We start from the raw sequence: 26,888 nt of genomic DNA, 5'->3' as shown, positions 1-26,888 counted from the left end.
AAAACCTGTTTTCACTTTGTCATTTTGGGGTATTGTGTGTGGATTGCTGAGGATTTTTTATTTATTTAATCCACTTTAGAATAAGGCTGTAACGTCACAAAATGTGAAAAATGTCAAGGGGTCTGAATACTTTCCGAATTCACTGAACATACTAGTATGTATTGATAAGGAGACACGACAACATTATGTCAGCTTCAGAACATCTTTACTAAAATAAAACGGAATATGCTGTACAGAGCATTATGGGTACTGTAGTACATCATGCTACAGGGGTGTCCCTCAATAAGCCAATGAAGTGTGGTGTTAGAGGGCTCTTCCCGCCTCCATAGTTATTGGTGTTATATGACTCTCACACAGCTTTTATACTGAGTTGTATTGTTCTGTCTGCCCCCGGTACTGAAACTGGCATTTAGCTGAGCACCATTAATCTGAGTGGCATTTAACCCTCTACTTCTGCCATTCTGTGTGGGCTTCCTCTATTCACTTCCCATCCTGTAATGTGTAGCATAAACACTGTGTGGGAGGACTGTTGCTGTGATGTTGACAGTCACCAAACACTGCAACTTTGGTCTACATCACCTCTGAGGATACAACGATATCCTGCCCACATGTCATGGAAAGTTGGAAATGTCCCTTTGTTAAAGCAGAATAATGATTTTGGGTTATATTGTGGTTGGACATTTTAGATAGGTATGTGTAGGAACTATTTATGACTACATACTCAGTTCTACACAAGAAAAATACTTAAAGGCCCAGTGCATTCAAAAACATGATTTTCCTGTGTTTTCTATATATTTCCACTCTATGAAGTTGGCATAATACTGTGAAATTGTGAAAATTATGATAATGCCCTTTTAGTGTAAGAGCTGTTTGAAAAGACCCCCTGAAATTTCAGCCTGGGTGGGATGGAGTTTTGGCCTGCCTGGTGACATCACCAGGTGGTAAAGTAGTTAATAAACCAATAAGAAAGATAGCTCCAAACCTCTCTGCCAATAACAGCTAGTTTTCAGTTTTGCCCTCCCCACTTGAACCACTCCCAGACAGTCCTAGCAAAATTCTTGCTTGAGAAATTGCTCTTGCTAAGAAGCTATTTTTGTTTCTTTTTGAGCATTTTAATTGAAAACAATCACAGTAAGGTACTTAATTGTTACCCAGAAATGATTTGATATTGAGATAAAAACGGCTGCATTGCGCCTTAAAGAAAAAACAACTTTTGTTTGTTCACTTCTCTCGCTGTTTTGCATCCCTTCTCCCAACCTCCTTCACTGTATGCCTTTCCCTGCCTCTCCCTCTCCTCCATCCAGGTGACGGCGGGGCGGTGGCCTACGCCATCATCTCCGGCTCCGACCGTAAGTTCGATGTGGACGTGAGCACGGGCTTGGTGACCACTGTAGACTACCTAGACTACGAGACCAAGACCAGCTACCTGATGAACGTGTCGGCTACTAACCAGGCGCCGCCGTTCCATCGTGGCTTCTGCACGGTCTACGTGACCTTACTTAACGAGCTGGACGAGGCGGTGGCGTTCTTCTCGGCGGGCTACGAGGTGTCGCTCCAGGAGAACATCGCCACGGGAACGGAGGTGGTGCAGGTACAGGCGCAGTCGGCGGACAACCTCAACCAGCTGTCGTACCGCTTCGACCCGGACACGTCGCCAGCCGCCCTAACCCTCTTCAAGATCGACAGTATCACGGTGAGTCGGTGTACAGGATGGGGTGTAACACTATATTAGCATTTTTCACTCTTAGTGGACAGTAGGGTTAAGGTTAATTCCATTTAAATTCAGGAAGTAACTACAAATCGAATTCCAATTTTCCATTGAAAATAATTCTTCCTGAATTGACTGAATTGAACCCCAACCCTGCTGGATACTGTACACTGCTCAGAATAGGATTACACTGTATATATTTCAAACTAGGATAAATCAGGTTTGTTAATGTGTTCTCCCTCTTTTTCTCCTTCTCCCTCCATCTATCTGTCCATCCCCAGGGTTGTATCACAGTCACAGGGCTGCTGGACAGAGAGAAGGGGGACCTCTACACCCTGACTGTAGTGGCTGACGATGGGGGACCAAAAAAAGACTCCACTGTGGTACGGCAGTTACTTCTTTCTTTCTTTCTTTCTTTCTTTCTTTCTTTCTTTCTTTCTTTCTTTCTGTCTTTCTTCTTGTTTTGACAGTAGTTGCTTGTAAATGTTTATTCCCTGTTGTCAGAGATGGCCAGTATTTATCATGGCTCAGGAGAAGACCCAGATGCAGACAGTTTCGAAGTAACAAAAGTTTATTATAAAAACAGGGGGGCAAGAAAAAGACAGGTCAAGGGCAGGCAGAGGTTAGCAATCCAGAACAAAAGTAGTCCAAAAGGTACAAAAGAGTCCAAAAGGTACAGAACGGCAGGCAGGCTCAGGGCAGGCAGAGGTCAGTAATCCAAGGCGGTGTCACAAGGTACAGAACGGCTGCCAGGCTCAGGGTCAGGGCAGGCAGAATGGTCAAAACCAGGAAAACTAGAAAACAGGAACTAGCGCAAAACAGGAGTACGGGAAAACTGCTGGTAGGCTTGATGAGACAAGACGAACTGGCAACAGACAGAGAACACAGGTATAAATACCCTGGGGATAATGGGGAAGATGGGCGACACCTGGAGAGGGGTGGAGACAAGCATAAAGACAGGTGAAACAGATCAGGGAGTGACAGTATTTCTGTTACATGTATTTGAAATATGTATTTGAATTACTTTTGAGTATTTTTGTATTTGTATTTCACTTGCCTGAACTACAATCCAATGTGTTTTGTAACAAGATACTTTTCAGACATGTAATTAAAAAAAAGTGGTTCACGATTTTCAAATAAAATAAAAATGTATTTGTTGCATGCACCGAATACAACAGGTGTAGACCTTACCATGAAATGCTTACTTACAAGCCCTTAACCAACAATGCAGTTAAGAAAATATTTAGTAAATAAACTAAAAGTTAAAAATTAAATAAAAAAAGTAACATAATAAAATAACAATAACCCTGCATTGGTATCAGATGTCTGATGTCACTATGGTGTGATAAGAGTGTCTGGTAAATGACCAGAATGTAAATGTAAAAATGAACACTATTCTAAAGAGCTCTGCCCTCAAAACAAGGCCAATAATAATACCCAGTGTGCTTTGCAATTGTTTATTTTTGGTCATTTAGCAGACACTTTTATCCAGAGTGACTTACAGTCAGTGCATTCAACTAGGGTAGATAAACAACAACATATCACAGCCATAGCAAGTAAAACTTTTTTTTGTTACCTTTACTGAGAATGTTGTTATAGTGAAGGCATGAAAATACAACAATACCTAAAATAACTGTATTGTGATTAAATACAACACTTTGCAGAAGTATTTTGTCTTTTGAGTATTTTGTAATTGTAACAAGATATTATCTTTGCCCATCTCTGCTATTTTCAATAATAAACCATACAACGATATTGTAATCTATTCAGTTAGTGACAATTCTTGTTTTCACCTCGTTACTGCTATCTCATGGGGAAATTGCAGAAGGTATGTGTTGCTTTCCTTCTTCAGTCTGGAGTCCTGCCTTAAAGTTTTAATTAAAAGCTTAATTAAGTTTGTGAGTGTTTGTGTGTGTGTGTGTGTGTGTGTGTGTATGTCACAAATGTACTTAAATTATTTTTAAACAGCATACCGTGTTTATCATATTAAATTCAAAAGGTATGTAGCATTCCAGCCCTCTTGTCAATCCCTCAGTGGCTGTGTCTATACATGTGGCAGGTGTCAATCACCATACTGGATGAGAATGACAACAGTCCTGAGTTTGATATCACATCTGATTCGGCGGTGGAGATTCCAGAGAACACGCCCATCGGGAAGAGAGTGGCTGTGGTGCTGGGGCGCGACAAAGATGCCGGGAATAATGGACTGGTGAGTGAGTGAGAGAGAGAGAGAGAGAGAGAGAGAGATGCCCAAGCTATCAAGCCTAGTTGAACTATTTTCTGCTCTTCACCTGCTCTCTTTTTTCAACTGACTCCATCCCCTCCTCTTTGTCTCTCTCTCTCTCTAAGGTGAACTTCAGTCTGGTGGCAGGAAATATGCAGGATGTGTTTGAGATCCGGACAGTGAACCACACCTATGGAGAGATCTACGTCAACTCCCCTCTGGACAGAGAGTCTGTTGACCGCTACCTGCTCAAGGTTAGACATCTGGGTCACGTTCATTAAACATTTTGCAGTGGAAAATAAAATGAGTGCTTCTTATTGGACAACTTCAGATCATCCCTTCATGTTAGTCTGTTTTCTTCCATTTCATGCCTAATGAACGCTACCCTGGCCTCACTTACTGTTACACTGGCACATGTTCAGGCTTCTCAGTCAGGAACCATATGAAAATTATATGTATTCAAGCTACATAGGATGGAAATGAAATATTATTGTACACTACATGTGCATATGAAGAGTTTATTTCCAAAACGCTATATCCACCAATTTTTCACATTTGTGTTTTTTGATCAGAAAGTATTGCTTCATGTGTGTAAAATATTAGTTTGATTTTTTTTATTCATAGATTTTAGATGTGTAAGAAAATTATTATTTTTTGCAAAACGCTATATATCCATTGTTTAGCTGGAATTTAATGTTTGTAAACTGTTTATTTGACTGTGATATGTGGTTGTCTCACCTAGCTATCCTAAGATGAATGCACTTACTTTAAGTCGCTCTGGATAAGAGCTGTCACGGATTCTGCCGAGGCTGCTCCTCCTCCTAGTTCGGGCAGGCTTCGGCGTTCATCGTCCCCGGAGTACTAGCTGCCACCGTTGAATGTTTCTATGTTTGATTGCTTTTGTCTGTCTTTTACACCTGTGTCCGTTTGTGTCTGATTACGTATTCTATAAGTTGCCTTGTGGTTTCACAAGTAAACTTTGTTGGACTAAGCTTCGGTGTCCTGCGCCTGACTCCCACACCACATACACCTCAGCCTTGACAAGAGCATCTGTTAAATGACTAAAATGTCAAATGTAAATGTTTTACATACAGATCTCATATAACCGTATTGAATTATTTATTAATTAATTTGTTTTAAATATATTGATGTCACAAATGTATCATTTGTACAGTTCTTTATAAAAAATGAAGTTATTTGTTAAATTTGACTGTGTAAAACCTAGAAGTACTACTTAGCATTTTGCAAAGAAACATGATTATTTGTCTCTCTGAAATGAAACCATTAAGTTATATATATATATATATTTTTTTATACATGACTGTCATTAAACAACCACATGCCATGATTAGATAGTGAAAAAACACACCAATCTCTTTCATGATTTCTTTAAACAATAAAAGCTAATTTACCAACATTTCTGACAATGGATGCATACAAAAAGTATTCAGACCCCTTGATTTTTTAAAAACATTTTGTTATGTTACAGCCTTATTCTAAAATGGATAAAACATATATTTTTATCTCATCAATCTACACATAACACCCCATAATGACAAAGCAAAAACAATTTATTTATAAAAAACAACAAATACCTTATTTACATAAAGATACAGACCATTTGCTTTGAGACTCGAAATTGAGCTCAGGTGCATCATGTTTCCATTGATCATCCTTGAGATGTTTCTACAACTTGATTGGAGTCCACCTGTGGTAAATTCAATTGATTGGACATGATTAGGTCCCACAGTTGACAGTGCATGTCAGAGCAAAAACCAAGCCATGAGGTCGAAGAAATTGTCCGTAGAGCTCAGAGACAGGATTGTGTCGAGGCACAGATCTGGGGAAAGGTACAAAAAATTACTGTAGCATTGAAGGTCCCCAAGAACACAGTGGCCTCCATCATTCTTAAATGGAAGAAGTTTGGAACCACCAAGACTCTTCCTAGAGCTGGCCACCCGGCCAAACTGAGCAATCGGGGGAGAAAGGCCTTGGTCAGGGAGGTGACCAAGAACATGATGGTCACTCTGACAGAGCTCCAGAGTTCTTCTGTGGAGATGGGAGGACCTTCCAGAAGAACAACCATCTCTGCAGTACTCTACCAATCAGGCCTTTATGGTAGAGTGGCCAGACGGAAGCCACTCCTCAGTAAAAGGCAAATGACAGCCCACTTGGAGTTTGCCAAAGGGCACCTAAAGGACTCTCAAACCATGAGAAACAAGATTCTCTGGTCTGATGAAACCAAGATTGAACTCTTTGGCCTGAATGCAAAGCGTCACGTCTGGAGGAAACCTGGCACCATCCCTACGGTGAAGCATGGTGGTGGCAGCATCATGCTGTGGGGATGTTTCTCAGCGGCAGGGACTGGGAGACTAGCCAGGATCGAGGCAATGAACAATGAACAGAGCAAAATACAGAGAGATCCTTGATGAAAACCTGCTCCAGAGCACTCAAGACATCAGACTGGAGCGTAGGTTCACCTTCCAACAGGACACCGACCCTAAGCACACAGCCAAGACAACACAGGAGTGGCTTCGGGACAAGTCTCTGAATGTCCTTGTGTGGCCCAGCCAAAGCCCGGACTTGAACCCGATCGAACATCTCTGGAGAGAGATTAAAATAGCTGTGCAGCGACACTCCCCAAATACAGGTGTGCCAAGCTTGTAGCATCATACCCAAGAAGACTCGATGCTCTAATCGCTGCCAAAGGTGCTTCAACAAAGTACTGAGGTCTGAATACTTATGTAAATGTGATATTTCAGTTATTTCTTTTTTATACATTTGCTAAAATGTCTAAAAACCTGTTTTTGGTTTGTAATGGTTGGGTATTGTGTGTAGATTGGTAAGAGGTAAAAAAAAACTATTTACTCAATTTCAGAATAAGGCTGTAACATAACAAAATGTGGATAAAGTCAAGGGGTCTGAATACCTTCCGAATGCACTGTATAGCATTGTGGAATGAAGTATTCTCATATTTAAATGTATGTTTTACCGGTGGGTGTGCGTCCATATGTGCGTACACATCAAATAACATTTTATTTGTCACATGCGCCAAATAGAACTGGTGTAGACTTTACCGTGAAATGCTTGCTTACGAGCTCTTCCCAACGATGCAGAGTTTTAAAATAATAATGCAAATAAAACTCTAACAAGAAAAAGAATACACATGAATGGAGCTAGAGTACCAGTACCAGATCAATGTGCATAGGTATGAGGCATTTACTGTATGTGGTAGATATTGTATGTACATCACAGGAGGTTGGTGGTACCTTAATTGGGTAGGATGGTCTCGTGGTAATGCCTGTTTATACGTTTTGCTCATATCGGCCACTGAGAGCGAGATCACACAGCAATCTGGAAAAACAGGGGCTTTCCTGCAAGGCACAGTGTTATATTCCGCGAAGCGAGCATAAAAGGCATTTAGCTAGTTTGCGAGTTCTGCATCGCTGAGCAACTCATGGCTGGGTTTCCCTTTGTAATCTGTTATCGTCTGCAAGCCTTGCCACATATGATGAGCGTCGGAGCCGGTGTAATAGGATTCCACCTTCCTCCTATATTGTCCTTTTGCATGTTTGATGTCTCGTCGGTGGTCGTAGCAGGCTTTCTTGCATCCATGTCTGTGGCCCGTTCCTTGTAAGCGGTAGCTCTAGCCTTTAGCCCAGCGCGGATATTGCCTGTAATCCATGATTTTTGGTTTGGATACGTTCTTATAGTCACTGTGGGGACAACATCGTCTATGCACTTATTGATGAAGCCCATGACTGTAAACGCGTCAATGCTATCGGATGAATCCCGGAACATATCCCAGTCTGTACTAACAAAATAGTCTTGTAGCCTCGCATCTGCTTCATCCGACCACTTCTGTAGTGAGCGCATCACCGGTACTTCCTGCTTGAGCTTTTGTTTGAAACAGGAAGCAGGAGAATGGAGACATGGTCAGATTTGCCAAAGGGAGGACGAGGTAGCGCCTTGTATAAATTTCTGTGGGTAGAATAAAAATGTTATTGAGTTTTAGCGCCCCTAGTGGCACAGGAGACGTGTTGGTAGAAGTGAGGTAGGACGGTTTTAAGTCTCACCCTGTTAAAGTCATCACCCACCAGAAACACTGCCTCTGGATGAGCAGTTTCTTGTTTGTTTATGGCCCAATACAGTTTGTTGACTGCCAGAGTGGTGTTGGCTTGTGGAAGGATGTGGAAAGCGGTGATAATTATGGATGAGAACTCTCTTGGTAGATAAAAGGGTCTGCAGCTTACAAAAAGGTATTCTACAGTATATCAGGTGAGCAAAAGCTAGAGATTTCCTTCACACTTGAAGCAGCACACTTCCTTTCGACTTCCCAGAAGCCGCCGTCCGATCCTGCCGCTGCATGGAGAATACACTGAGTACTACGTGCATAGCCACGTTTCAGTAAGACATATAATAATATTTCAGCTTTTCAAGTGTCTCTGATAGGAGACTCTCGAACGAAGCTCATCCACCTTATTGTCGAGTGACTGGACATTTGCCAATAGAAGGGAGGGGATAGCCGTTCGGTTTTCTCTTCACCTCAATTTCACCAGGACTCCACCTCATCTCCTGCGTCTACGCCTGCAGTGTTTTGGTAGCCCATGGATCAAAGGAATAGGGTCCGGTATGAACAGTAGAACAGCTGAGTTGGACTTGAAGTTGTATTTGAAGTCGAAATTGAGGTTAGTAACTGTCGATCTGATGTCCAGAAGTACTTGGCGGTGTGAACTTTCTGTACAAAAAAAGTAAAGATAAACACTGTAAAAGTCACGATATAGCAAAGTTGGGTTGGAACTCGTAAGATGTCGGGCTTCTCTTTCGGAGAAGAACACTGCAGTGTACTGTATACCCATATGTATGCCCACCTACTTACGCACGTGTGTGTGTACAGTGCCTTGCAAAAGTATTCATCCCCCTTGGCGCTTTTCCAATTTTGTTGCATTACAACCTGTAATTTAGATTGATTTTTATTTGGATTTCATGTAATGGACATACACAAAATAGTCCAAATTGGTGAAGTGAAATGAAAAAAATAATTTGTTTCAAAATATTCTAAAAAATAAATAACGGAAAAATGTTGTGTGCATATGTATTCACCCCCTTTGCTATGAAGCCCCTAAATAAGATCTGGTGCAACCAATTACCGTCAGAAGTCACATAATTAGTTAAATAAAGTCCACCTGTGTGCTATCTAAGTGTCACATTATCTCAGTATATATACACCTGTTCTGAAAAGGCCCCAGAGTCTGCAACACCACCAAGCAAACGGCACCATGAAGACCAAGGAGCTCTCCAAACAGGTCAGGGACAAAGTTGTGGAGAAGTACAGATCAGGGTTGGGTTATAAAAAAATATCAGAAACTTTGAACATCCCACGGAGCACCATTAAATCCATTATTAAAAAACCTGCCAAGAGAGGTCCACCCACCAAAACTCATAGACCAGGCAAGGAGGGCATTAATCAGAGAGGCAACAAAGAGACCAAAGATAACCCTGAAGGAGCTGCAAAGCTCCACAGTGGAGATTGGAGTATCTGTCCATAGGACCACTTTAAGCCGTACACTCCACAGAGCTGGGCTTTATGGAAGAGTGGCCAGAAAAAAGCAATTGCTTAAAGAAAACAATAAGCACACACGTTTGGTGTTCGCCAAAAGGCATGTGGGAGACTCCCCAAACATATGAAAGAAGGTACTCTGGTAAGATGAGACTAAAATTGAGCTTTTTGGCCATCAAGGAAAACGCTATGTCTGGCGCAAACCCAACACCTCTCATCACCCCGAGAACACCATCCCCACAGTGAAGCATGGTGGTGGCAGCATCATGCTGTGGGGATGTTTTTCATTGGCAGCGACTGGGAAACTGGTCAGAATTGAAGGAATGATGGATGGCGCTAAATACAGGGAAATTCTCGAGGGAAACCTGTTTCAGTCTTCCAGAGATTTGAGACTGGGACGGAGGTTCGCCTTCCAGCAGGACAATGACACTAAGCATACTGCTAAAGCAACACTTGAGTGGATTAAGGGGAAACATTTAAACGTCTTGGAATAGTCAAAGCTCAGACCTCAATCCAATTGAGAATCTGTGGTATGACTTAAAGATTGTTGTACACCAGCGGAACCAATCCAACTTGAAGGAACTGGAGCAGTTTTGCCTTGAAGAATGGGCAGAAATCCCAGTGGCTAGATGTGCCTAGGTTATAGAGACATACCCCAAGAGACTTGCAGCTGTAATTGCTGCAAAAGGTGGCTCTACAAAGTTTTGACTTTGGGGGGGTGAATAGTTATGCACGCTCAAGTTCAGTTTTTTTGTCTTATTTCTTGTTTGTTTCACAAGAACAAATATTTTGCATCTTCAAAGTGGTAGGCATGTTGTGTAAATCAAATTATACAAATAAGGCAACAAAATAGGAAAAATGCCAAGGGGGGTGAATACTTTCGCAAGCCACTGTATGTGTGAGTGATTGAATGATGCGTGTGCATGTACACTATATATACAAAGGTATGTCCACACCCCTTCAAATTAGTGGATTTGGCTATTTCAGCCACACCCGTTGCTGACAGGTGTATAAAATCAAACACACCGACATGCAATCTCCATAGACAAACATTGGCAGTAGAATGGCCTTACTGAAGAGCTCAGTGACTTTCAACGTGGCACCGTCATAGGATGCCACCTTTCCAACAAGTTGTTTGTCAAATTTCTGCCCTTTAGACCGAGCTGCCCCGGTCACCTTTAAGTGCTGTTATTGTGAAATGGAAACGCGTAGCATGTAAAAATTGTCTGTCCTCTGTTGCAACACTCATTACCGAGTTCCAAACTGCCTCTGGAAGCAACGTCAGCACAATAACTGTTTGTCGGGAGCTTCATGAAATGGGTTTCCATGGCCGAGGAGCCTCATACAAGCCTAAGATCACCATACGTAATGCCAAGCGTCGGCTGGAGTGGTGTAAAGCTCGCCACTATTGGACTCTGGAGCAGTGGAAATGCGTTCTCTGGAGTGATGAATTACGCTTCACCATCGGATGTACTAATCTGGCTTTGGCGGATACCAGGATAACGCTACCTACCCCAATGCATAGTGACAACTGTAAAGTTTGGTGGAGGAGGAATAATGGTCTGGGCTTATTTTTCATGGTTCGGGCTGCGAGCCAGGCCTAATTGCCCAACATCAGTGCCCAACCTCACTAATGCTCTTGTGGCTGAATGGAAGCAAGTCCCCCCAGCAATGTTCCAACATCTAGTGGAAAGCCTTCCCAGAAGAGTGGAGGCCGTTATAGCAGCAAAGGGGGGACCAACTCCATATTAATGCCCATGATTTTGAATTAGATGTTTGACGAGCAGTTGTCCACATACTTTTGGTGATGTAGTGTGTGTGTGTGTGTGTGTGTTATGACAGGTGCGTGCCATGGACAGCGGTGTGCCTCCCCACTACAGAGACCTCTCTCTCACTGTCAACATCCTGGACGTCAACGACAACACACCCATCATCGAGAGCCAGGGGGGCTACAACGTCAGCGTCAGCGAAGTGAGTCACACACACACACATCAGTCAGCCTATACAATCATACTCACGCACGCACAAACACACACACACACATGTATACACACACAGTCACACACGTCAGTCAGTCAATCACATACAGAATAATACACACACGCGTCTATCAATTAAACTTTTAAAGTTTCCTCTGTGTCATAGATGCTTATAAAAAAAAAAATGCCTGAAAGGGATGTTTGCCTGTGTTTAAAAACAGTAATTAACTACGCTTCGATTTGAATTTAGTTAAACTACCACCAAACTACTGCAAAATGTAGTATTACTAGTTGAACTACATGTAGTGGAACTATTCCCCAACACTGACCCAAAGGTTGTGGGTTCGATACCCGCAACCGCTTTTCTGTCTCCCTACCATGTCTCCCCATTTCATTCTGTACTGCCTGAATAAAAGTTCCCCAAAAATATGAATGGAGGTGGAATTTCACTCTGCTTAAAAAAAAAAAAAAGATGAAATAATCACAGTACACAGAAAATATTATACATATGCTGCTGAAAAAGTTATTGTCCATCTATCTGTGTGTGTGTTTGTTAGAATGTGGGGGGCGGTACGTCCGTCCTGCGCGTGGTGGCCACGGACCGTGACATCGGGACAAACGCCATGCTCTTCTACTACATCACCGCGGGTAACCAGGACCTCACCTTCCGTATGGACCGCATGACCGGCGAGATGGTGACCCGACCGTGCCCACCCGACCGCGAGCGCCAGCAGGAGTACCGGCTGACCGTGATGGTGGAGGACGATGGCACGCCGCCACTATCAGTGAGTCAGAAAGGGTCAGAGGTTAGAGATCAAGGTTGGGGGCTGAAACACAGAGGGAACAGGGATGATTTGAATTTGACAGGGTTTTGGTCACTGTGTCGCCAGGGTCAAGTTCAGTAGGAAACGTTGCGGAACATAATGAATAGAGCTGTCTACATGTCAGAGAGGCATGTTTGTTCAACATAACCTATTTTTATCTGAATGTTACAAAACATTGTGCCTTGCTGAACACTCCCCAGGTCAGTAGCTGTGTAACTTCTGACTTGGCTATAGGTTGTTGGACTGGCTTCAGTCAGCGGAGTCATATCAGGTTAACCACAGTTGAAAACATGTAGCCCTCTGTTGGTGTTCCTCAGTACTGCAAGCATTTCACCATAGCGATGAGCTTGCCAATTAGCCTGGCTTATTCCTGGTATTTTGAATGAGTCAATACCTTTTGAAGTGATTTCAGTAACCGAATATGATGAAACTGTATAAAATAAAGAAAACATTTTGAATAAGGAAATATTTGAAATAATACATCAAACTAATATTGGCAAATCATAAATGCAGGCCTCAGAATGTGTTTTGAAGTCTTTCTCCATGTTCTAACACATTTGAAGACAATGTTCACATGGCAATGCTCCCTACATACAGAGATATAAATATAAACCCTTTATATAGTATGGCATAAGCTTATAGATGATTTGGTGAAACATGTACCTGTATGTAGTGCATACTAAGACTTCATGTATGCTATATACATGTTTTTGTTTATTTAAAGTGGCACCATGATGAGTAGCATGTTGATGGTTTAACCCCATGTGTTCTACATTGGCTGATCAGAGGTATAGGGATAGGAAGCACGCTGTGATACACAGGAAGTGCACAACGATTTGCAAAAACAGGAAATCCACAGCTGTGGTGCCATTTTACTGAAAGAGGAAGAATAGACTTGTTACTTCCTGTTTAGAAACCTTGCAAGAGCTCTTCACATGTTCCTCACCACAATGTCATGTGTCTGTGTGTGTGCATGCGAGCAAGCATGCATCCTCTATTTTTGCGCAAATGTGGGATTTATATCTCATGTGATCGGTCTTTGTGGTCGTCTATGTGTGGCCTCCGTCTCACATTTTCTTGGTTAACATCAGAGGAGGCTGGTGGGAGCTGGATGGCTGGAATGGGATGAATGGAACAGAGTCAAACATGGTTTCCATGTGTTTGATACCGTTCAATTCCAATGAGCCTGTCCTCCTACAGCTCCTCCCACCAGCCTCCTCTGGTTAAAATGTAGATCAACATCTGTGAGACTACTACAACCCCTGTTGTGTCTGAATGATACAGTGGGGGGGAAAAAGTATTTAGTCAGCCACCAATTGTGCAAGTTCTCCCACATTAAAAGATGAGAGAGGCCTGTAATTTTCATCATAGGTACACGTCAACTATGACAGACAAAATGAGATTTTTTTTCTCCAGAAAATCACATTGTAGGATTTTTAATGAATTTCTTTGCTAATTATGGTGGAAAATAAGTATTTGGTCAATAACAAAAGTTTCTCAATACTTTGTTATATACCCTTTGTTGGCAATGACACAGGTCAAACGTTTTCTGTAAGTCTTCACAAGGTTTTCACACACTGTTGCTAGTATTTTGGCCCATTCCTCCATGCAGATCTCCTCTAGAGCAGTGATGTTTTGGGGCTGTCGCTGGGCAACACGGACTTTCAACTCCCTCCAAAGATTTTCTATGGGGTTGAGATCTGGAGACTGGCTAGGCCACTCCAGGACCTTGAAATGCTTCTTACGAAGCCACTCCTTTGTTGCCCGGGCGGTGTGTTTGGGATCATTGTCATGCTGAAAGACCCAGCCACGTTTCATCTTCAATGCCCTTGCTGATGGAAGGAGGTTTTCACTCAAAGTCTCACGATACATGGCCCCATTCATTCTTTCCTTTACACGGATCAGTCGTCCTGGTCCCTTTGCAGAAAAACAGACCCAAAGCATGATGTTTCCACCCCCATGCTTCACAGTAGGTATGGTATTCTTTGGATGCAACTCAGCATTCTTTGTCCTCCAAACACGATGAGTTGAGTTTTTACCAAAAAGTTCTATTTTGGTTTCATCTGACCATATGACATTCTCCCAATTATCTTCTGGATCATCCAAATGCACTCTAGCAAACTTCAGACGGGCCTGGACATGTACTGGCTTAAGCAGGGGGACACGTCTGGCACTGCAGGATTTGAGTCCCTGGCGGCGTAGTGTGTTACTGATGGTAGGCTTTGTTACTTTGGTCCCAGCTCTCTGCAGGTCATTCACTAGGTCCCCCTGTGTGGTTCTGGGATTTTTGTGATCATTTTGACCCCACGGGGTGAGATCTTGCGTGGAGCCCCAGATCGAGGGAGATTATCAGTGGTCTTGTATGTCTTCCATTTCCTAATAATTGCTCCCACAGTTGATTTCTTCAAACCAAGCTGCTTACCTATTGCAGATTCAGTCTTCCCAGCCTGGTGCAGGTCTACAATTTTGTTTCTGGTGTCCTTTGACAGCTCTTTGGTCTTGGCCATAGTGGAGTTTGGAGTGTGACTGTTTGAGGTTGTGGACAGGTGTCTTTTATACTGATAACAAGTTCAAACAGGTGCCATTAATATTTATTATTTTTTATTTATTTACGTCATTTAGCAGACGCTCTTATCCAGAGCGACTTACAAATAGGAGTGGAGGACAGAGGAGCCTCTTAAAGAAGAAGTTACAGGTCTGTGAGAGCCAGAAATCTTGCTTGTTTGTAGGTCACCAAATACTTATTTTCCACCATATTTGCAAATAAATTCATTAAAAATCCTACAATGTGATTTTCTGGAGAAAAATAATCTCAATTTGTCTGTCATAGTTGACGTGTACCTATGATGAAAATTACAGGCCTCTCTCATCTTTTTAAGTGGGAGAACTTGCACAATTGGTGGCTGACTAAATACTTTTTTCCTCCACTGTATTAACACCTGTAGAGCCGCACTAAAAAGTATCTCGCTCTCTCTCACTCTGCACACATATTTGAAATGTTTACCCGAATTCATTACTGTACTCTAAACTTTGGTTTACACACCATAGGTAACCCAATTTGAAGAAGATAATGCTCTCTGATCATTGGCTGATCACTCCCAACCCATAGGAATCCTCACCCAGTTGACTACTTTTAAATGGTGGAAGCTCTCAATGGCAATGTCTATACCAAAATGAGTTATTTCCACCTTAGAGTCCTCTATCTCTACCCTCCTAGAAAAAATGATTCCAAAAGAGTTATTCAGCTGTCTCCATAGGAGAACCCTTTTGGGTTCCAGGTAAAAACCCTCTGTAGAAATTGTTCTACATGGAACCCAAAAGGGTTCTACCTGCAAACAAAAAGGGTTATTCTGAGGGTCCTCCTATGGGGACAGCCGAAGAACCCTTTAAGGTTCTAGATAGCACCTTTTTGCTAAGAGTCAATTTAGTCATTTAGCAGACGCTTTTATCCAGAGCGACTTACAGTTAGTGAGTGCATACATTTTTTTTTTCATACTGGCCCCCCCCAGTGGGAAACGAACCCACAACACTGGCGTTGCAAGCGCCATGCTCTACCAACTTAGCTACACGGGACACGTGATGGAAAAGGTACCCAATTGTCATACTTGAGTAAAAGTAAAGATACCTTAATAGAAAATGACTCAAGTAAAAGTCACCCAGTAAAATACTACTTGAGTAAAATAAATATACATAAGTATCAAAAGTAAAAGTATAAATTATTTCAAATTCCTTATATTAAGCAAACCATACGGCACCATTGTCTTGTTTTTATTTATTTACAGATAGCTAGGGGCACACTCCAACACTCAGACATCATTTACAAATGAAGCAGGTGTGTTTAATGAGTCCACCAGATTGACACTTGAATTTGACAATTTTCCTGTCCTGCTAAGCATTCAAAATGTAACGAGTACCTTTGGGAGTCAGGGAAAATGTATAGAGTAAAAAGTACATTATTTTCTTTAGGAATGTAGTGGAGTAAAAGTAAAAGTTGTCCAAAAATATAAATATTAAAGTACAGATACCCAAAAAAACTACTTAAGTAGTACTTTAAAGTATTTACAGTTGAAGTCAGAAGTTTACGTACACCTTAGCCAAATATATTTAAACTCAATTTGTCACAATTCCTGACATTTAATCGTAGTAAAAATGCCCTGTCTTAGGTCAGTTAGGATCACCACTTTATTATAAGAATGTGAAATGTCAGAATAATAGTAGAGAGAATGATTTATCTCAGCTTTTATTTCTTTCATCACATTCCCAGTGGGTCAGAATTTTACATACACTCAACTAGTATTTGGTAGCATTGCCTTTAAAATGTTTATCTTGGGTCAAACGTTTTGGGTAGCCTTCCACAAGCTTCCCACAATAAGTTGGGTGAATTTTGGCCCATTCCTCCTGACAGAGCTGGTGTAACTGAGTCAGGTTTGTAGGCCTCCTTGCTCGCAAACACTTTTTCAGTTCTGGCCACACATTTTCTATAGGATTGAAGTCAGGGCTTTGTGATTGCCACTCAAATACCTTGAGTTTGTTGTCCTTAAGCCATTTTGGCACAATTTTGGAAGTATGCTTGGGGCCATTGTCCATTTGGAAGACCCATTTGCGACCAAGCTTTAACTTCCTGACTGATGTCTTGAGATGTTGCTTCAATATATCCACATCAATTTCCTTCCTAATGATGCCATCTATTTTGTGAAGTGCACCAGTCCCTCCTGCAGCAAAGCACCCCCACAGCATGATGCTGCCACCCCTGTGCTTCACGGTTGGGATGGTGTTCTTCGGCTTGCAAGTACCCCCTTTTTCCTCCAAACATAACGATGGTCATTATGGCCAAACAGTTCTATTTTTGTTTAATCAGACCAGAGGACATCTCTCCAAAAAGTACGATATTTGTCCCCATGTGCAGTTGCAAACCGTAGTCTGGCTTTTTTATGGCGGTTTTGGAGCAGTGGGTTCTTCCTTGCTGAGCGGCCTTTCAGGTTATGTCGATATAGGACTCGTTTTACTGTGGATATACATACTTTTGTACCTGTTTCCTCCAGCATCTTCACAAGGACGTTTGCTGTTGTTCTGGGATTGATTTGCATTTTTCGCACCAAAGTACATTCATCTCTAGGAGACAGAACCCGTCTCCTTCCTGTGCAGTATGATGGCTGCGTGGTCCCATGTTGTTTATACTTGCGTACTATTGCTTATACAGATGAACGTGATACCTTCAGGCATTTGGAAATTGCTCCCAAGGATGAACCAGACTTGTGGAGGTCTACAAAATTTTTTCTGAGGTCTTGGCTGATTTCTTTTCATTTTCCCATGATGTCAAGCAAAGAGGCACTGAGTTTAAAGGAAGGCCTTGAAATACATCCACAGGTACACCTCCAATTGACTCAAATTATGTCAATTAGCCTATCAGAAGCTTCTAAAGCAATGACATCATTTTCTGGAATTTTCCAAGCTGTTTAAAGGCACAGTCAATTTAGTGTATGTAAACTTTGACCCACTGGAATTGTGATCCAGTGAATAAGTGAAATAATCTGTCTGTAAACAATTGTTGGAAAGATTACTTGTATCATGCACAAAGTAGATGTCCTAACCGACTTCCCAAAACGATAGTTTGTTAACAAGAAATGTGTGGAGTGGTTCCGACTTCAACTGTATGTAAATGTCATCGTTTTTTAATTTTTTATAAATGTGCAAAACTGTCTACAAACCTGTTTTTGCTTGGTCATTATGGGGTATTGTGCGTAGATTGAGGAGGGGAAAAAACAATTTAATCCATTTTAGAATGAGGCTGTTACGTAACAAAACGTGGAAAAAGTCAAGGGGTCTGAATACTTTCTGAATGCACTGTATACACACACACACACACACACACACACACACACACACACACACACACACACCTCTATGGTGTCAATTGTTTTGGTTGTGACCATTTTAGTTTGCACAATCTGGACTTATTTTGGACTTTACAGAATCCCCTATCTTTCATTTGGACATACTGTATATACATCACAGCAAACATATTTTAGCCCCAAAACCATACTTAATATATTTCAATTTACAGAACATTGAGTGTACAAAACATTAAGAACACCTGCTCTTTCCATGATAGACTGAACAAGTGAATCCAGGTTAAAGCTATGATCCCTTATTGATGTCACTTGTTAAATCCAGCCAACTTGACACAACTGTGGGAAGCATTGGCATCAACATGGGCCAGCATCGCTGTAGAATGCTTTCGACACCTTGTAAAGTCAATGCCCCGACGAATTGAGGCTGTTCTGAGGGCAACTTAATATTTGGAAGGTGTTCCTAATGTTTGGTAATGACATTTCTTAAAAATACATGAACACATTAAAATGTACCAACTTCCTCATTTTCTCCTAAATGTTTGCAGACAGACTACTCACCATGTGGCCATAGTGGAGAGGGATGCAATCCCATCACCTCGTGATATTTGTAGGGTTGTGGCTTAAGGCACATTAATTCTACAGTCTTTTAAAGCGTGTGGGGACAGCATTTTTCAGAGAAAGATGTAAAAAAAATAGACAACACTAATAATTAGATCAGTATCTTTCAATATAGTAATAGAACAACTCAAGATGTTCTATTGAAGTAATAGTGTTAAACAAATTACAAAAATCATGAATTGCTTTATTTTCAAAACATGAAGTTTAGGAGGCAGGGTTTGGGACAGCCATCTCAATAGAAATAACTGTATAAACAATGGATTTATACTATATTAATTTAACAATGTGTTTGTTATTGCCTTGGAATTAATTAGAACATATGATGTAAATAAATATCCAAGTTTGGAGACTTAACTGTTTTTTTAAATAGTTTTTTTGGGGTGGGACAGCAATTTACACCTATTCTGTAGAATCACACATATATAATAGATCCCTCCTTGGCCTACTATAACAACATGTCCTTGTAGCATTGGGAGACGTGCCAGTGAGTATATACAGTGGGGGAAAAAAAATTTTAGTCAGCCACCAATTGTGCAAGTTCTCCCACTTAAAAAGATGAGAGGCCTGACTAATTGAGAAAAAAAAATCCAGAACATCACATTGTAGGATTTTTAATGAATTTATTTGCAAATTATGGTGGAAAATAAGTATTTGGTCACCTACAAACAAGCAAGATTTCTGGCTCTCACAGACCTGTAACTTCTTCTTTAAGAGGCTCCTCTGTCCTCCACTCGTTACCTGTATTAATGGCACCTGTTTGAACTTGTTATCAGTATAAAAGACACCCGTCCACAACCTCAAACAGTCACACTCCAAACTCCACTATGGCCAAGACCAAAGAGCTATCAAAGGACACCAGAAACAAAATTGTAGACCTGCACCAGGCTGGGAAGACTGAATCTGCAATAGGTAAGCAGCTTGGTTTGAAGAAATCAACTGTGGGAGCAATTATTAGGAATTGGAAGACATACAAGACCACTGATAATCTCCCTCGATCTGGGGCTCCACGCAAGATCTCACCCCGTGGGGTCAAAATGATCACAAGAACGGTGAGCAAAAATCCCAGAACCACATGGGGGGGACCTAGTGAATGACCTGCAGAGAGCTGGGACCAAAGTAACAAAGCCTACCATCAGTAACACACTACGCCGCCAGGGACTCAAATCCTGCAGTGCCAGACGTGTCCCCCTGCTTAAGCCAGTACATGTCCAGGCCCGTCTGAAGTTTGCTAGAGTGCATTTGGATGATCCAGAAGAGGACTGGGTCAGATGAAACCAAAATATAACTTTTTGGTAAAAACTCAACTCGTCGTGTTTGGAGGACAAAGAATGCTGAGTTGCATCCAAAGAACACCATACCTACTGTGAAGCATGGGGGTGGAAACATCATGCTTTGGGGCTGTTTTTCTGCAAAGGGACCAGGACGACTGATCCGTGTAAAGGAAAGAATGAATGGGGCCATGTATCGTGTGATTCTGAGTGAAAACCTCCTTCCATCAGCAAGGGCATTGAAGATGAAATGTGGCTGGGTCTTTCAGCATGACAATGATCCCAAACACACAGCCCGGGCAACGAAGGAGTGGCTTCGTAAGAAGCATTTCAAGGTCCTGGAGTGGCCTAGCCAGTCTCCAGATCTCAACCCCATAGAAAATATTTGGAGGGAGTTGAAAGTCCGTGTTGCCCAGCGACAGCCCCAAAACATCACTGCTCTAGAGGAGATCTGCATGGAGGAATGGGCCAAAATACCAGCAACAGTGTGTGAAAACCTTGTGAAGACTTACAGAAAACGTTTGACCTGTGTCATTGCCAACAAAGGGTATATAACAAAGTATTGAGAAACTTTTGTTATTGACCAAATACTTATTTTCCACCATAATTTGCAAATTAATTCATAAAAAATCCTACAATGTGATTTTCTGGATTTTTTTTTTTACAGGCCTCTCTCATCTTTTTATGTGGGAGAACTTGCACAATTGGTGGCTGGCTAAATACTTTTTTTCCCCCACTGTATATTATGCTCAGTGATGTGGTCCTCTGTAGCTCAGCTGGTAGAGCACGGCGCTTGTAACGCTAAGGTAGTGGGTTCGATCCCCGGGACCACCCATACACAAAAAAAAAATGTATGCACGCATGACTGTAAGTCGCTTTGGATAAAAGCGTCTGCTAAATGGCATATTATTATTATTATTATATGTAAAGACACAAACAGAAAGATGTAAGAGCTCAGTTTTATTATAGAAAGAAATATCACATTTTATTTAATTAAGTTTTTATGAAAGGCTTTATTTCACATGGTGTTGCCAAAGCTGCAGCTGTTTGGCTATTACACAAACACACACACACACACACACACACACACACACACACAAATGCAACTGCACAGGAACTAAAATACTTACACAATACCCTGTCTCACTGCAACATTACTTATTACGGGGTGTTTTTTGTGTGTATTTTCTTATTTTACAATTCACTGAACACCCCTTATCTAGCATCTACAGTAGTATATGATAGCCACCAGTGGCTATAACTACCATAGACACAATCTAAACATAATGTCTGAAATACCAGTTTAGTTGACTTCACTCATATACTTTCACTGTCCTTCTCTGTCTGACTGTTCTTTGGTCAACAGCTTTTCAATTAACTTATGTATACATACAGTAGTATATCACTTTGACATGAACATCCCTTTGAAATGAGCACAAACAAATAATCAAACTTATCTAACTATTTACATTGTACATACAGTAGCTACAAACACAAAATATGCCAAAAGAAATCACAAAACAGTAAACATAACAACACCATGTAATAAGACACGTTGGTCATCTTGGCAGTGAAGGCATTCGGCTGGTTGAGTTTGGTTACTAGATCCATCCACTACAGGAGAGCCAAAATAGACACCTCTCTACAAAAACAGACCATCCAGCATAGCCACATATCTCTAATCTTTCTTTGACATTTTCTAGTACTGGTTGAATATTTGGACATTGTTACGACATTGTTAAGTGCAGGGAATTTGAGGATTATGGGGGGAGGGGGGATGTGTATGGGAGGGAATGAGGGAGAGGAAAGGGATGGAGGGGGGTTACAGAAACGTAGTAATTTAGGTAGTGAAATATATAGAGGGGGAAAGAGGAACTACACAATACTGGGAAGGGTAGATAAATAAAAGTAGGGCTTTGGTCTTGTTAAAACAGCTCAGAGAAACACGTTTTTACGAGCAATTGTTTAAGGCTGGTTGGGAATGGCCTTAAAAGACTACTGTCAGCCCACCAATGTGTACCTCTTACTACCTTGATCACTTTGGCACAAGCAAATGTGCTGAATACGCATATCAGAGCCATAGGAAGAGGGGGAAATCATAGAAATAAATAGAACACTATGGGCCAGTTTCCGGGACACAGATAAAGCTTATGGTCTTGGACTAAGAAGCACTTTCAATGGAGAATCTCCATTGAACATGTTTTTTAGTCAGTGTTAATTTTGGCCCTCTTTTTTAGATTTAGTCTAGTCTTAATAATTTTGACTATATTAATAATTATTTAGTCTAGTTATTGTCAACATTTTAGTAAACTAAATGCCCTTTCATTTTAGTCACATCACATTTGTATTGCCTCATTAACTTATAGTAAACATAAATCACTGACTTCCATGTGCACAAACATATATAGTCTTGACCTACCAACATATTTTTCTGCATACCATCCTATTCTCAACAGCAGAAATGACAAACATAAGAATTATCTGGCCATGTAAATTCCTAATTCAGGCTACATAGATATTGCACACACAGAGAGAGAGAGAGAGAGAGATAGAGAGAAAATCACCAGATGGTGACGCAAAGTGCCATGGGTTGCACCTCTGTCACTCGGTCGTGTCATTGCCATTGTTATCAATGCAGTCACACTGATGTCCAAAAGTAGAACGGGGGCTAATGACCATTTCGCCCAGTGAAGTAGTAGAGTCACTAAACCTTGAGAGCCAGTAGTGTAGTGGCAAGAAGAATTTAGTCAATAAATTGTTTGCTATCCCTTTTCCTTTCTTTCTGTGCCACCAAATGTTACCAGGGCCACGTTCAGTTGCAAAACTTTTGAATGTTGCAGATAGAAAGAGAAGACTTTATTCAACATGTCAGAGATGCATGTTTGTTCTACATAGCATATTTCTATCTGAACGTTCCAAAAAGTTGCATCCTGCTGAACGTGCCCCAGGTTGTTAGCTATAGCTAGCTAATGAGGTAACATGACTGAACAAAGCTAAACAAATGGTTAACGGTCCGGTCCGCAAGTAGCCTACTTTTAGAACAGCCCGCGATATGTGTTCTGAATGTAAAATGCAGCCCGCCAATGCATGATAGACATAAAAAATGTAGCGCCGGGTCATATCTTTTGAACAGTAAGGGCTAGCATCAAGCGTTTTCTCTGAGGAAAAGAGTGAGACCTGGCTCCAGAACCTGGCTATGAAAGGCAGTATGGAAAGTGGGAGGGTTGCGCGAGACTACACATTCAAAAAAACTGCCTACTTTTCTATACTCAAGGAAGAGAAAAACATAGCTAGACTGTTGTTTTACTATTAAACTCAATACTGCTGTTGTTTAAAATTTCGTAAAGCAGCTTGTGTTTCTTAACCAGGTAAAGGGTAGCTAACTAGAAGGCTGGTGGTGACTGGTTAGCTATGGGAAATCAAGAGAGTCGCCTGTGCGATGTGTATAATCAGAGGCGGAGCTGGAGCAAAGCCTGTCTGCCCACACTCATCGCTTGCTCCCCCGTAGCTCACCAGCTGATGTAGGCTGTGTGTGGTGCATCCTTCCCACTGCTGAAAAGAACTGCACTGTGCATCTGTGCTGCTAATATTTCATTGTGCTCATCACTGAAAAGTGCTTGATCTCTCCAAAAACACTTGTCCAGTCCACTTAGGAGTCAGATTTTAAATCAGAGAATTTCGTTTTGTCTCGTTTTAGTCAACTGAAATGAAAAATCATTTTTGTTTAGTTATAGTTTTTTCTGTGTCTATGTAGTCAGTTATAGTCTCGTCAATTGCCACTGAAAAATAGGTGGTTGACGAATATTTTGGAAAAACATTTTTTCAACAAAATTAACACTGTTTGTGGTCTAGATTAATGCTTAATCTGTGTCCGGGAACTGGCTCTATATGGGGGAAATCTCTATGAGGGAAATGGTGAGGAGCATGTCATCAAGAGTCCACGGGAGCTGCTTTGTAGCCCCCCCCTCCACCCATCCTCCTCAGTACAGTCCTGGGACATCAGATCAGGAGCACCTGCTGGTCCTTGAGCTGTCTTCAGTGGTCAGACGGAGCGTCACATACTTAGCAGGCCCCCACTGCAACACAAGCCCCCTTTGGCCTCCTCCGGCTGTTGTTGCAGGTGGAACATTTATTTTAGAAGAAACTGTGCCCTCCTTCCCTCCCCCATCCATGACGCGGTACACAGAGAGAGAGAGAGAGCTCTCCCAGCACAGAAGGTTGTGAGACAGGCTTCAGGGTGACATAGCTTTGGTGACATGGAAGAGTGAAGAAAAATATCTAACCACGAGGAGTTTCCGGGTTAGGGAGCCATTGACTGCTTCTCGCTACACTTGCAGGAACTCAGGAGACTCTAGGACGGGCTCTAGAAAACACACACGCATAGAGTGAGCTCCAAAAGTATTGGGACAGTGACAAATGTTTTGTTGTTTTGGCTCTGTACTCCAGCACTTTGGATTTTTAATGATACTATGAGGTTAAAGTGCAGACTGACCGTTTTAATTTGTGGGTATTTTCATCCATATTGGGTGAACCGTTTAGAAATTACAGCACTGTACCTAGTCCCTCCATTTTAGGGGACCAAAAGTATTGGGACAAATTCACTTATGTGTAAGTAGTCAAACGTTTAGTATTCCTAGCATGCAATGATTACATCAAGCTTGTGACTCTACAAACTTATTGGATGCATTTGCTGTTTGTTTTGGTTGAGTTTCAGATTATTTTGTGCCCAATAGAAATGAATGGTAAATAATTTATTGTGTCATTTTGGAGTACATTAATGTGGATGCTACCATGATTTACGGATAGTCCTGAATGAATCGTGAATAATGATGAGTGAAAACGTTACAGATGTACAACTATCATACCCCCAAGACATGCTAACCTCTCACCATTACAATAACAGGGGAGGTTAGCATTTTTGAGGGGGTATGATTCACTACATGACCAAAAGTATGTGGACACCTGCTTGTCGATCATCTCATTCCAAAATCATGGGTATTAATATGGAGTTGGTCCCCCCTTTGCTGCTATAAAAGCCTCCACTCTTCTGGGAAGGCGTTCCACTAGATGGTTGGAACATTGCTGCGGGGACTTGCTTCCATTTAGCCACAAGAGCATAGTGAGGTCGGGCACTGATGTTGGGCGACTAGGCCTGGCTTGATGTAATCATAGTGTGCTAGGACTATGGCACCAAATACTAAAACTAAACTTTTGACTACTTTAATACACAAGTGAATTTGTCCCAATACTTTTTGGTCCCCAAAAATGGGGAGACTACGTACAAAAAGTGCTGTAATTTCTAAACGGTTCACCCGATATGGATGAAAATATCCTCATGTTAAAGCTGACAGTCTGCACTTTAACCTCAGTCATTGTATCATTTCAAATTCAAAGTGCTGGAGTACAGAGCCAAAACAACAAAACATTTGTCACTGTCCCAATACTTTTGGAGCTCACTGTACACACACAAAGAGAGGGAAGTTAGTTACTGCATCAGATACTGTAAATCGGTCTATTGTAATCTTGGTTTGCTTAGGGAAGATTTGTAACTGATGAGGAAACAAAATCTGTGTACATACAGTGAGGGAAAAAAGTATTTGATCCCCCTGCTGATTTTGTAAGTTTGCCCACTGACAAAGACATGATCAGTCTATAATTTTAATGGTAGGTTTTTTTGAACAGTATGAGACAGAATAACAACAAAAAAATCCAGAAAAACACATGTCAAAAATGTTATAAATTGATTTGCATTTTAATGAGGGAAATAAGTATTTGACCCCTCTGCAAAACATTACTTAGTACTTGGTGGCAAAACCCTTGTTGGCAATCACAGAGGTCAGACATTTCTTGTAGTTGGCCACCAGGTTTGCACACATCTCAGGAGGGATTTTGTCACACTCCTCTTTGCAGATCATACCCATCCACGACCCATTTTCAATGCCCTGGCTGAGGGAAGGAGGTTCTCACCCAAGATTTGACGGTACATGGCGCCGTCCATCGTCCCTTTGATGCAGTGAAGTTGTCCTGTCCCCTTAGCAGAAAAACACCCCCAAAGCATAATGTTTCCACTTCCATGTTTGACGGTGGGGATGGTGTTCTTGGGGTCATAGGCTGCATTCCTCCTCCTCCTCCAAACATGGCGAGTTGAGTTGATGCCAAAGAGCTCGATTTTGGTCTCATCTGACCACAACACTTTCACCCAGTTCTCCTCTGAATCATTCAGATGTTCATTGGCAAACTTCAGACGGGCCTGTATATGTGCTTTCTTGAGCAGGGGGACCTTGCGGGCGCTGCAGGATTTCAGTCCTTCACGGCGTAGTTTGTTACCAATAGTTTTCTTGGTGACTATGGTCCCAGCTGCCTTGAGATCATTGACAAGATCCTCCCGTGTAGTTCTGGGCTGATTCCTCACCGTTCTCATGATTATTGCAACTCCACGAGGTGAGATCTTGCATGGAGGCCCAGGCAGAGGGAGATTGACAGTTATTTTGTGTTTCTTCCATTTGCGAATAATCGCACCAACTGTTGTCACCTTCTCACCAAGCTGCTTGGCAAAGGTCTTGTAGCCCATTCCAGCCTTGTGTAGGTCTACAATCTTGTCCCTTTGGTCTTGGCCATGGTGGAGAGTTTGGAATCGGATTGATTGATTGCTTCTGTGGACAGGTGTCTTTTATACAGGTAACAAACTGAGATTAGGAGCACTCCCTTTAAGAGTGTGCTCCTAATCTCAGGTCGTTACCTGTATAAAAAGACACCTGGGAGCCAGAAATCTTTCTGATTGAGAGGGGGTCAAATACTTATTTCCCTCATTAAAATGCAAATCAATTTATAAAATTTTTGACATGCGTTTTTCTG

At 41.6% G+C, this 26,888-nt stretch overlaps 2 protein-coding genes across 2 annotated transcripts in view; one reads left to right on the top strand and one right to left on the bottom strand.

The window, feature by feature from the left end:
• The window catches only part of cdh23 (cadherin-related 23), a 190,860-nt gene that overhangs the window by 29,818 nt on the left and 134,154 nt on the right, over nucleotides 1–26,888 (top strand). The window contains exons 11-17 of the mRNA XM_045211457.1: nucleotides 1,305–1,693; nucleotides 1,990–2,091; nucleotides 3,534–3,536; nucleotides 3,768–3,917; nucleotides 4,058–4,186; nucleotides 11,335–11,463; nucleotides 12,029–12,256. Of these exons, the coding sequence (XP_045067392.1) occupies nucleotides 1,305–1,693; nucleotides 1,990–2,091; nucleotides 3,534–3,536; nucleotides 3,768–3,917; nucleotides 4,058–4,186; nucleotides 11,335–11,463; nucleotides 12,029–12,256 (1,130 nt within the window). The remainder of the gene's footprint in view (nucleotides 1–1,304; nucleotides 1,694–1,989; nucleotides 2,092–3,533; nucleotides 3,537–3,767; nucleotides 3,918–4,057; nucleotides 4,187–11,334; nucleotides 11,464–12,028; nucleotides 12,257–26,888) is intronic.
• vsir (V-set immunoregulatory receptor) overlaps nucleotides 20,981–26,888 on the bottom strand; it is a 39,915-nt gene continuing 34,007 nt past the window's right edge. Inside the window, exon 7 of the mRNA XM_041866819.2 lies at nucleotides 20,981–24,396. Within this exon, the coding sequence (XP_041722753.2) occupies nucleotides 24,359–24,396 (38 nt within the window). The 3' untranslated portion in view covers nucleotides 20,981–24,358. The remainder of the gene's footprint in view (nucleotides 24,397–26,888) is intronic.

The sequence above is a fragment of the Coregonus clupeaformis genome, chromosome 37 (genome assembly GCF_020615455.1).
Source record: "Coregonus clupeaformis isolate EN_2021a chromosome 37, ASM2061545v1, whole genome shotgun sequence".
NCBI lineage: Eukaryota > Metazoa > Chordata > Actinopteri > Salmoniformes > Salmonidae > Coregonus > Coregonus clupeaformis.
This window is presented reverse-complemented; position numbering and strand designations above follow the sequence as displayed.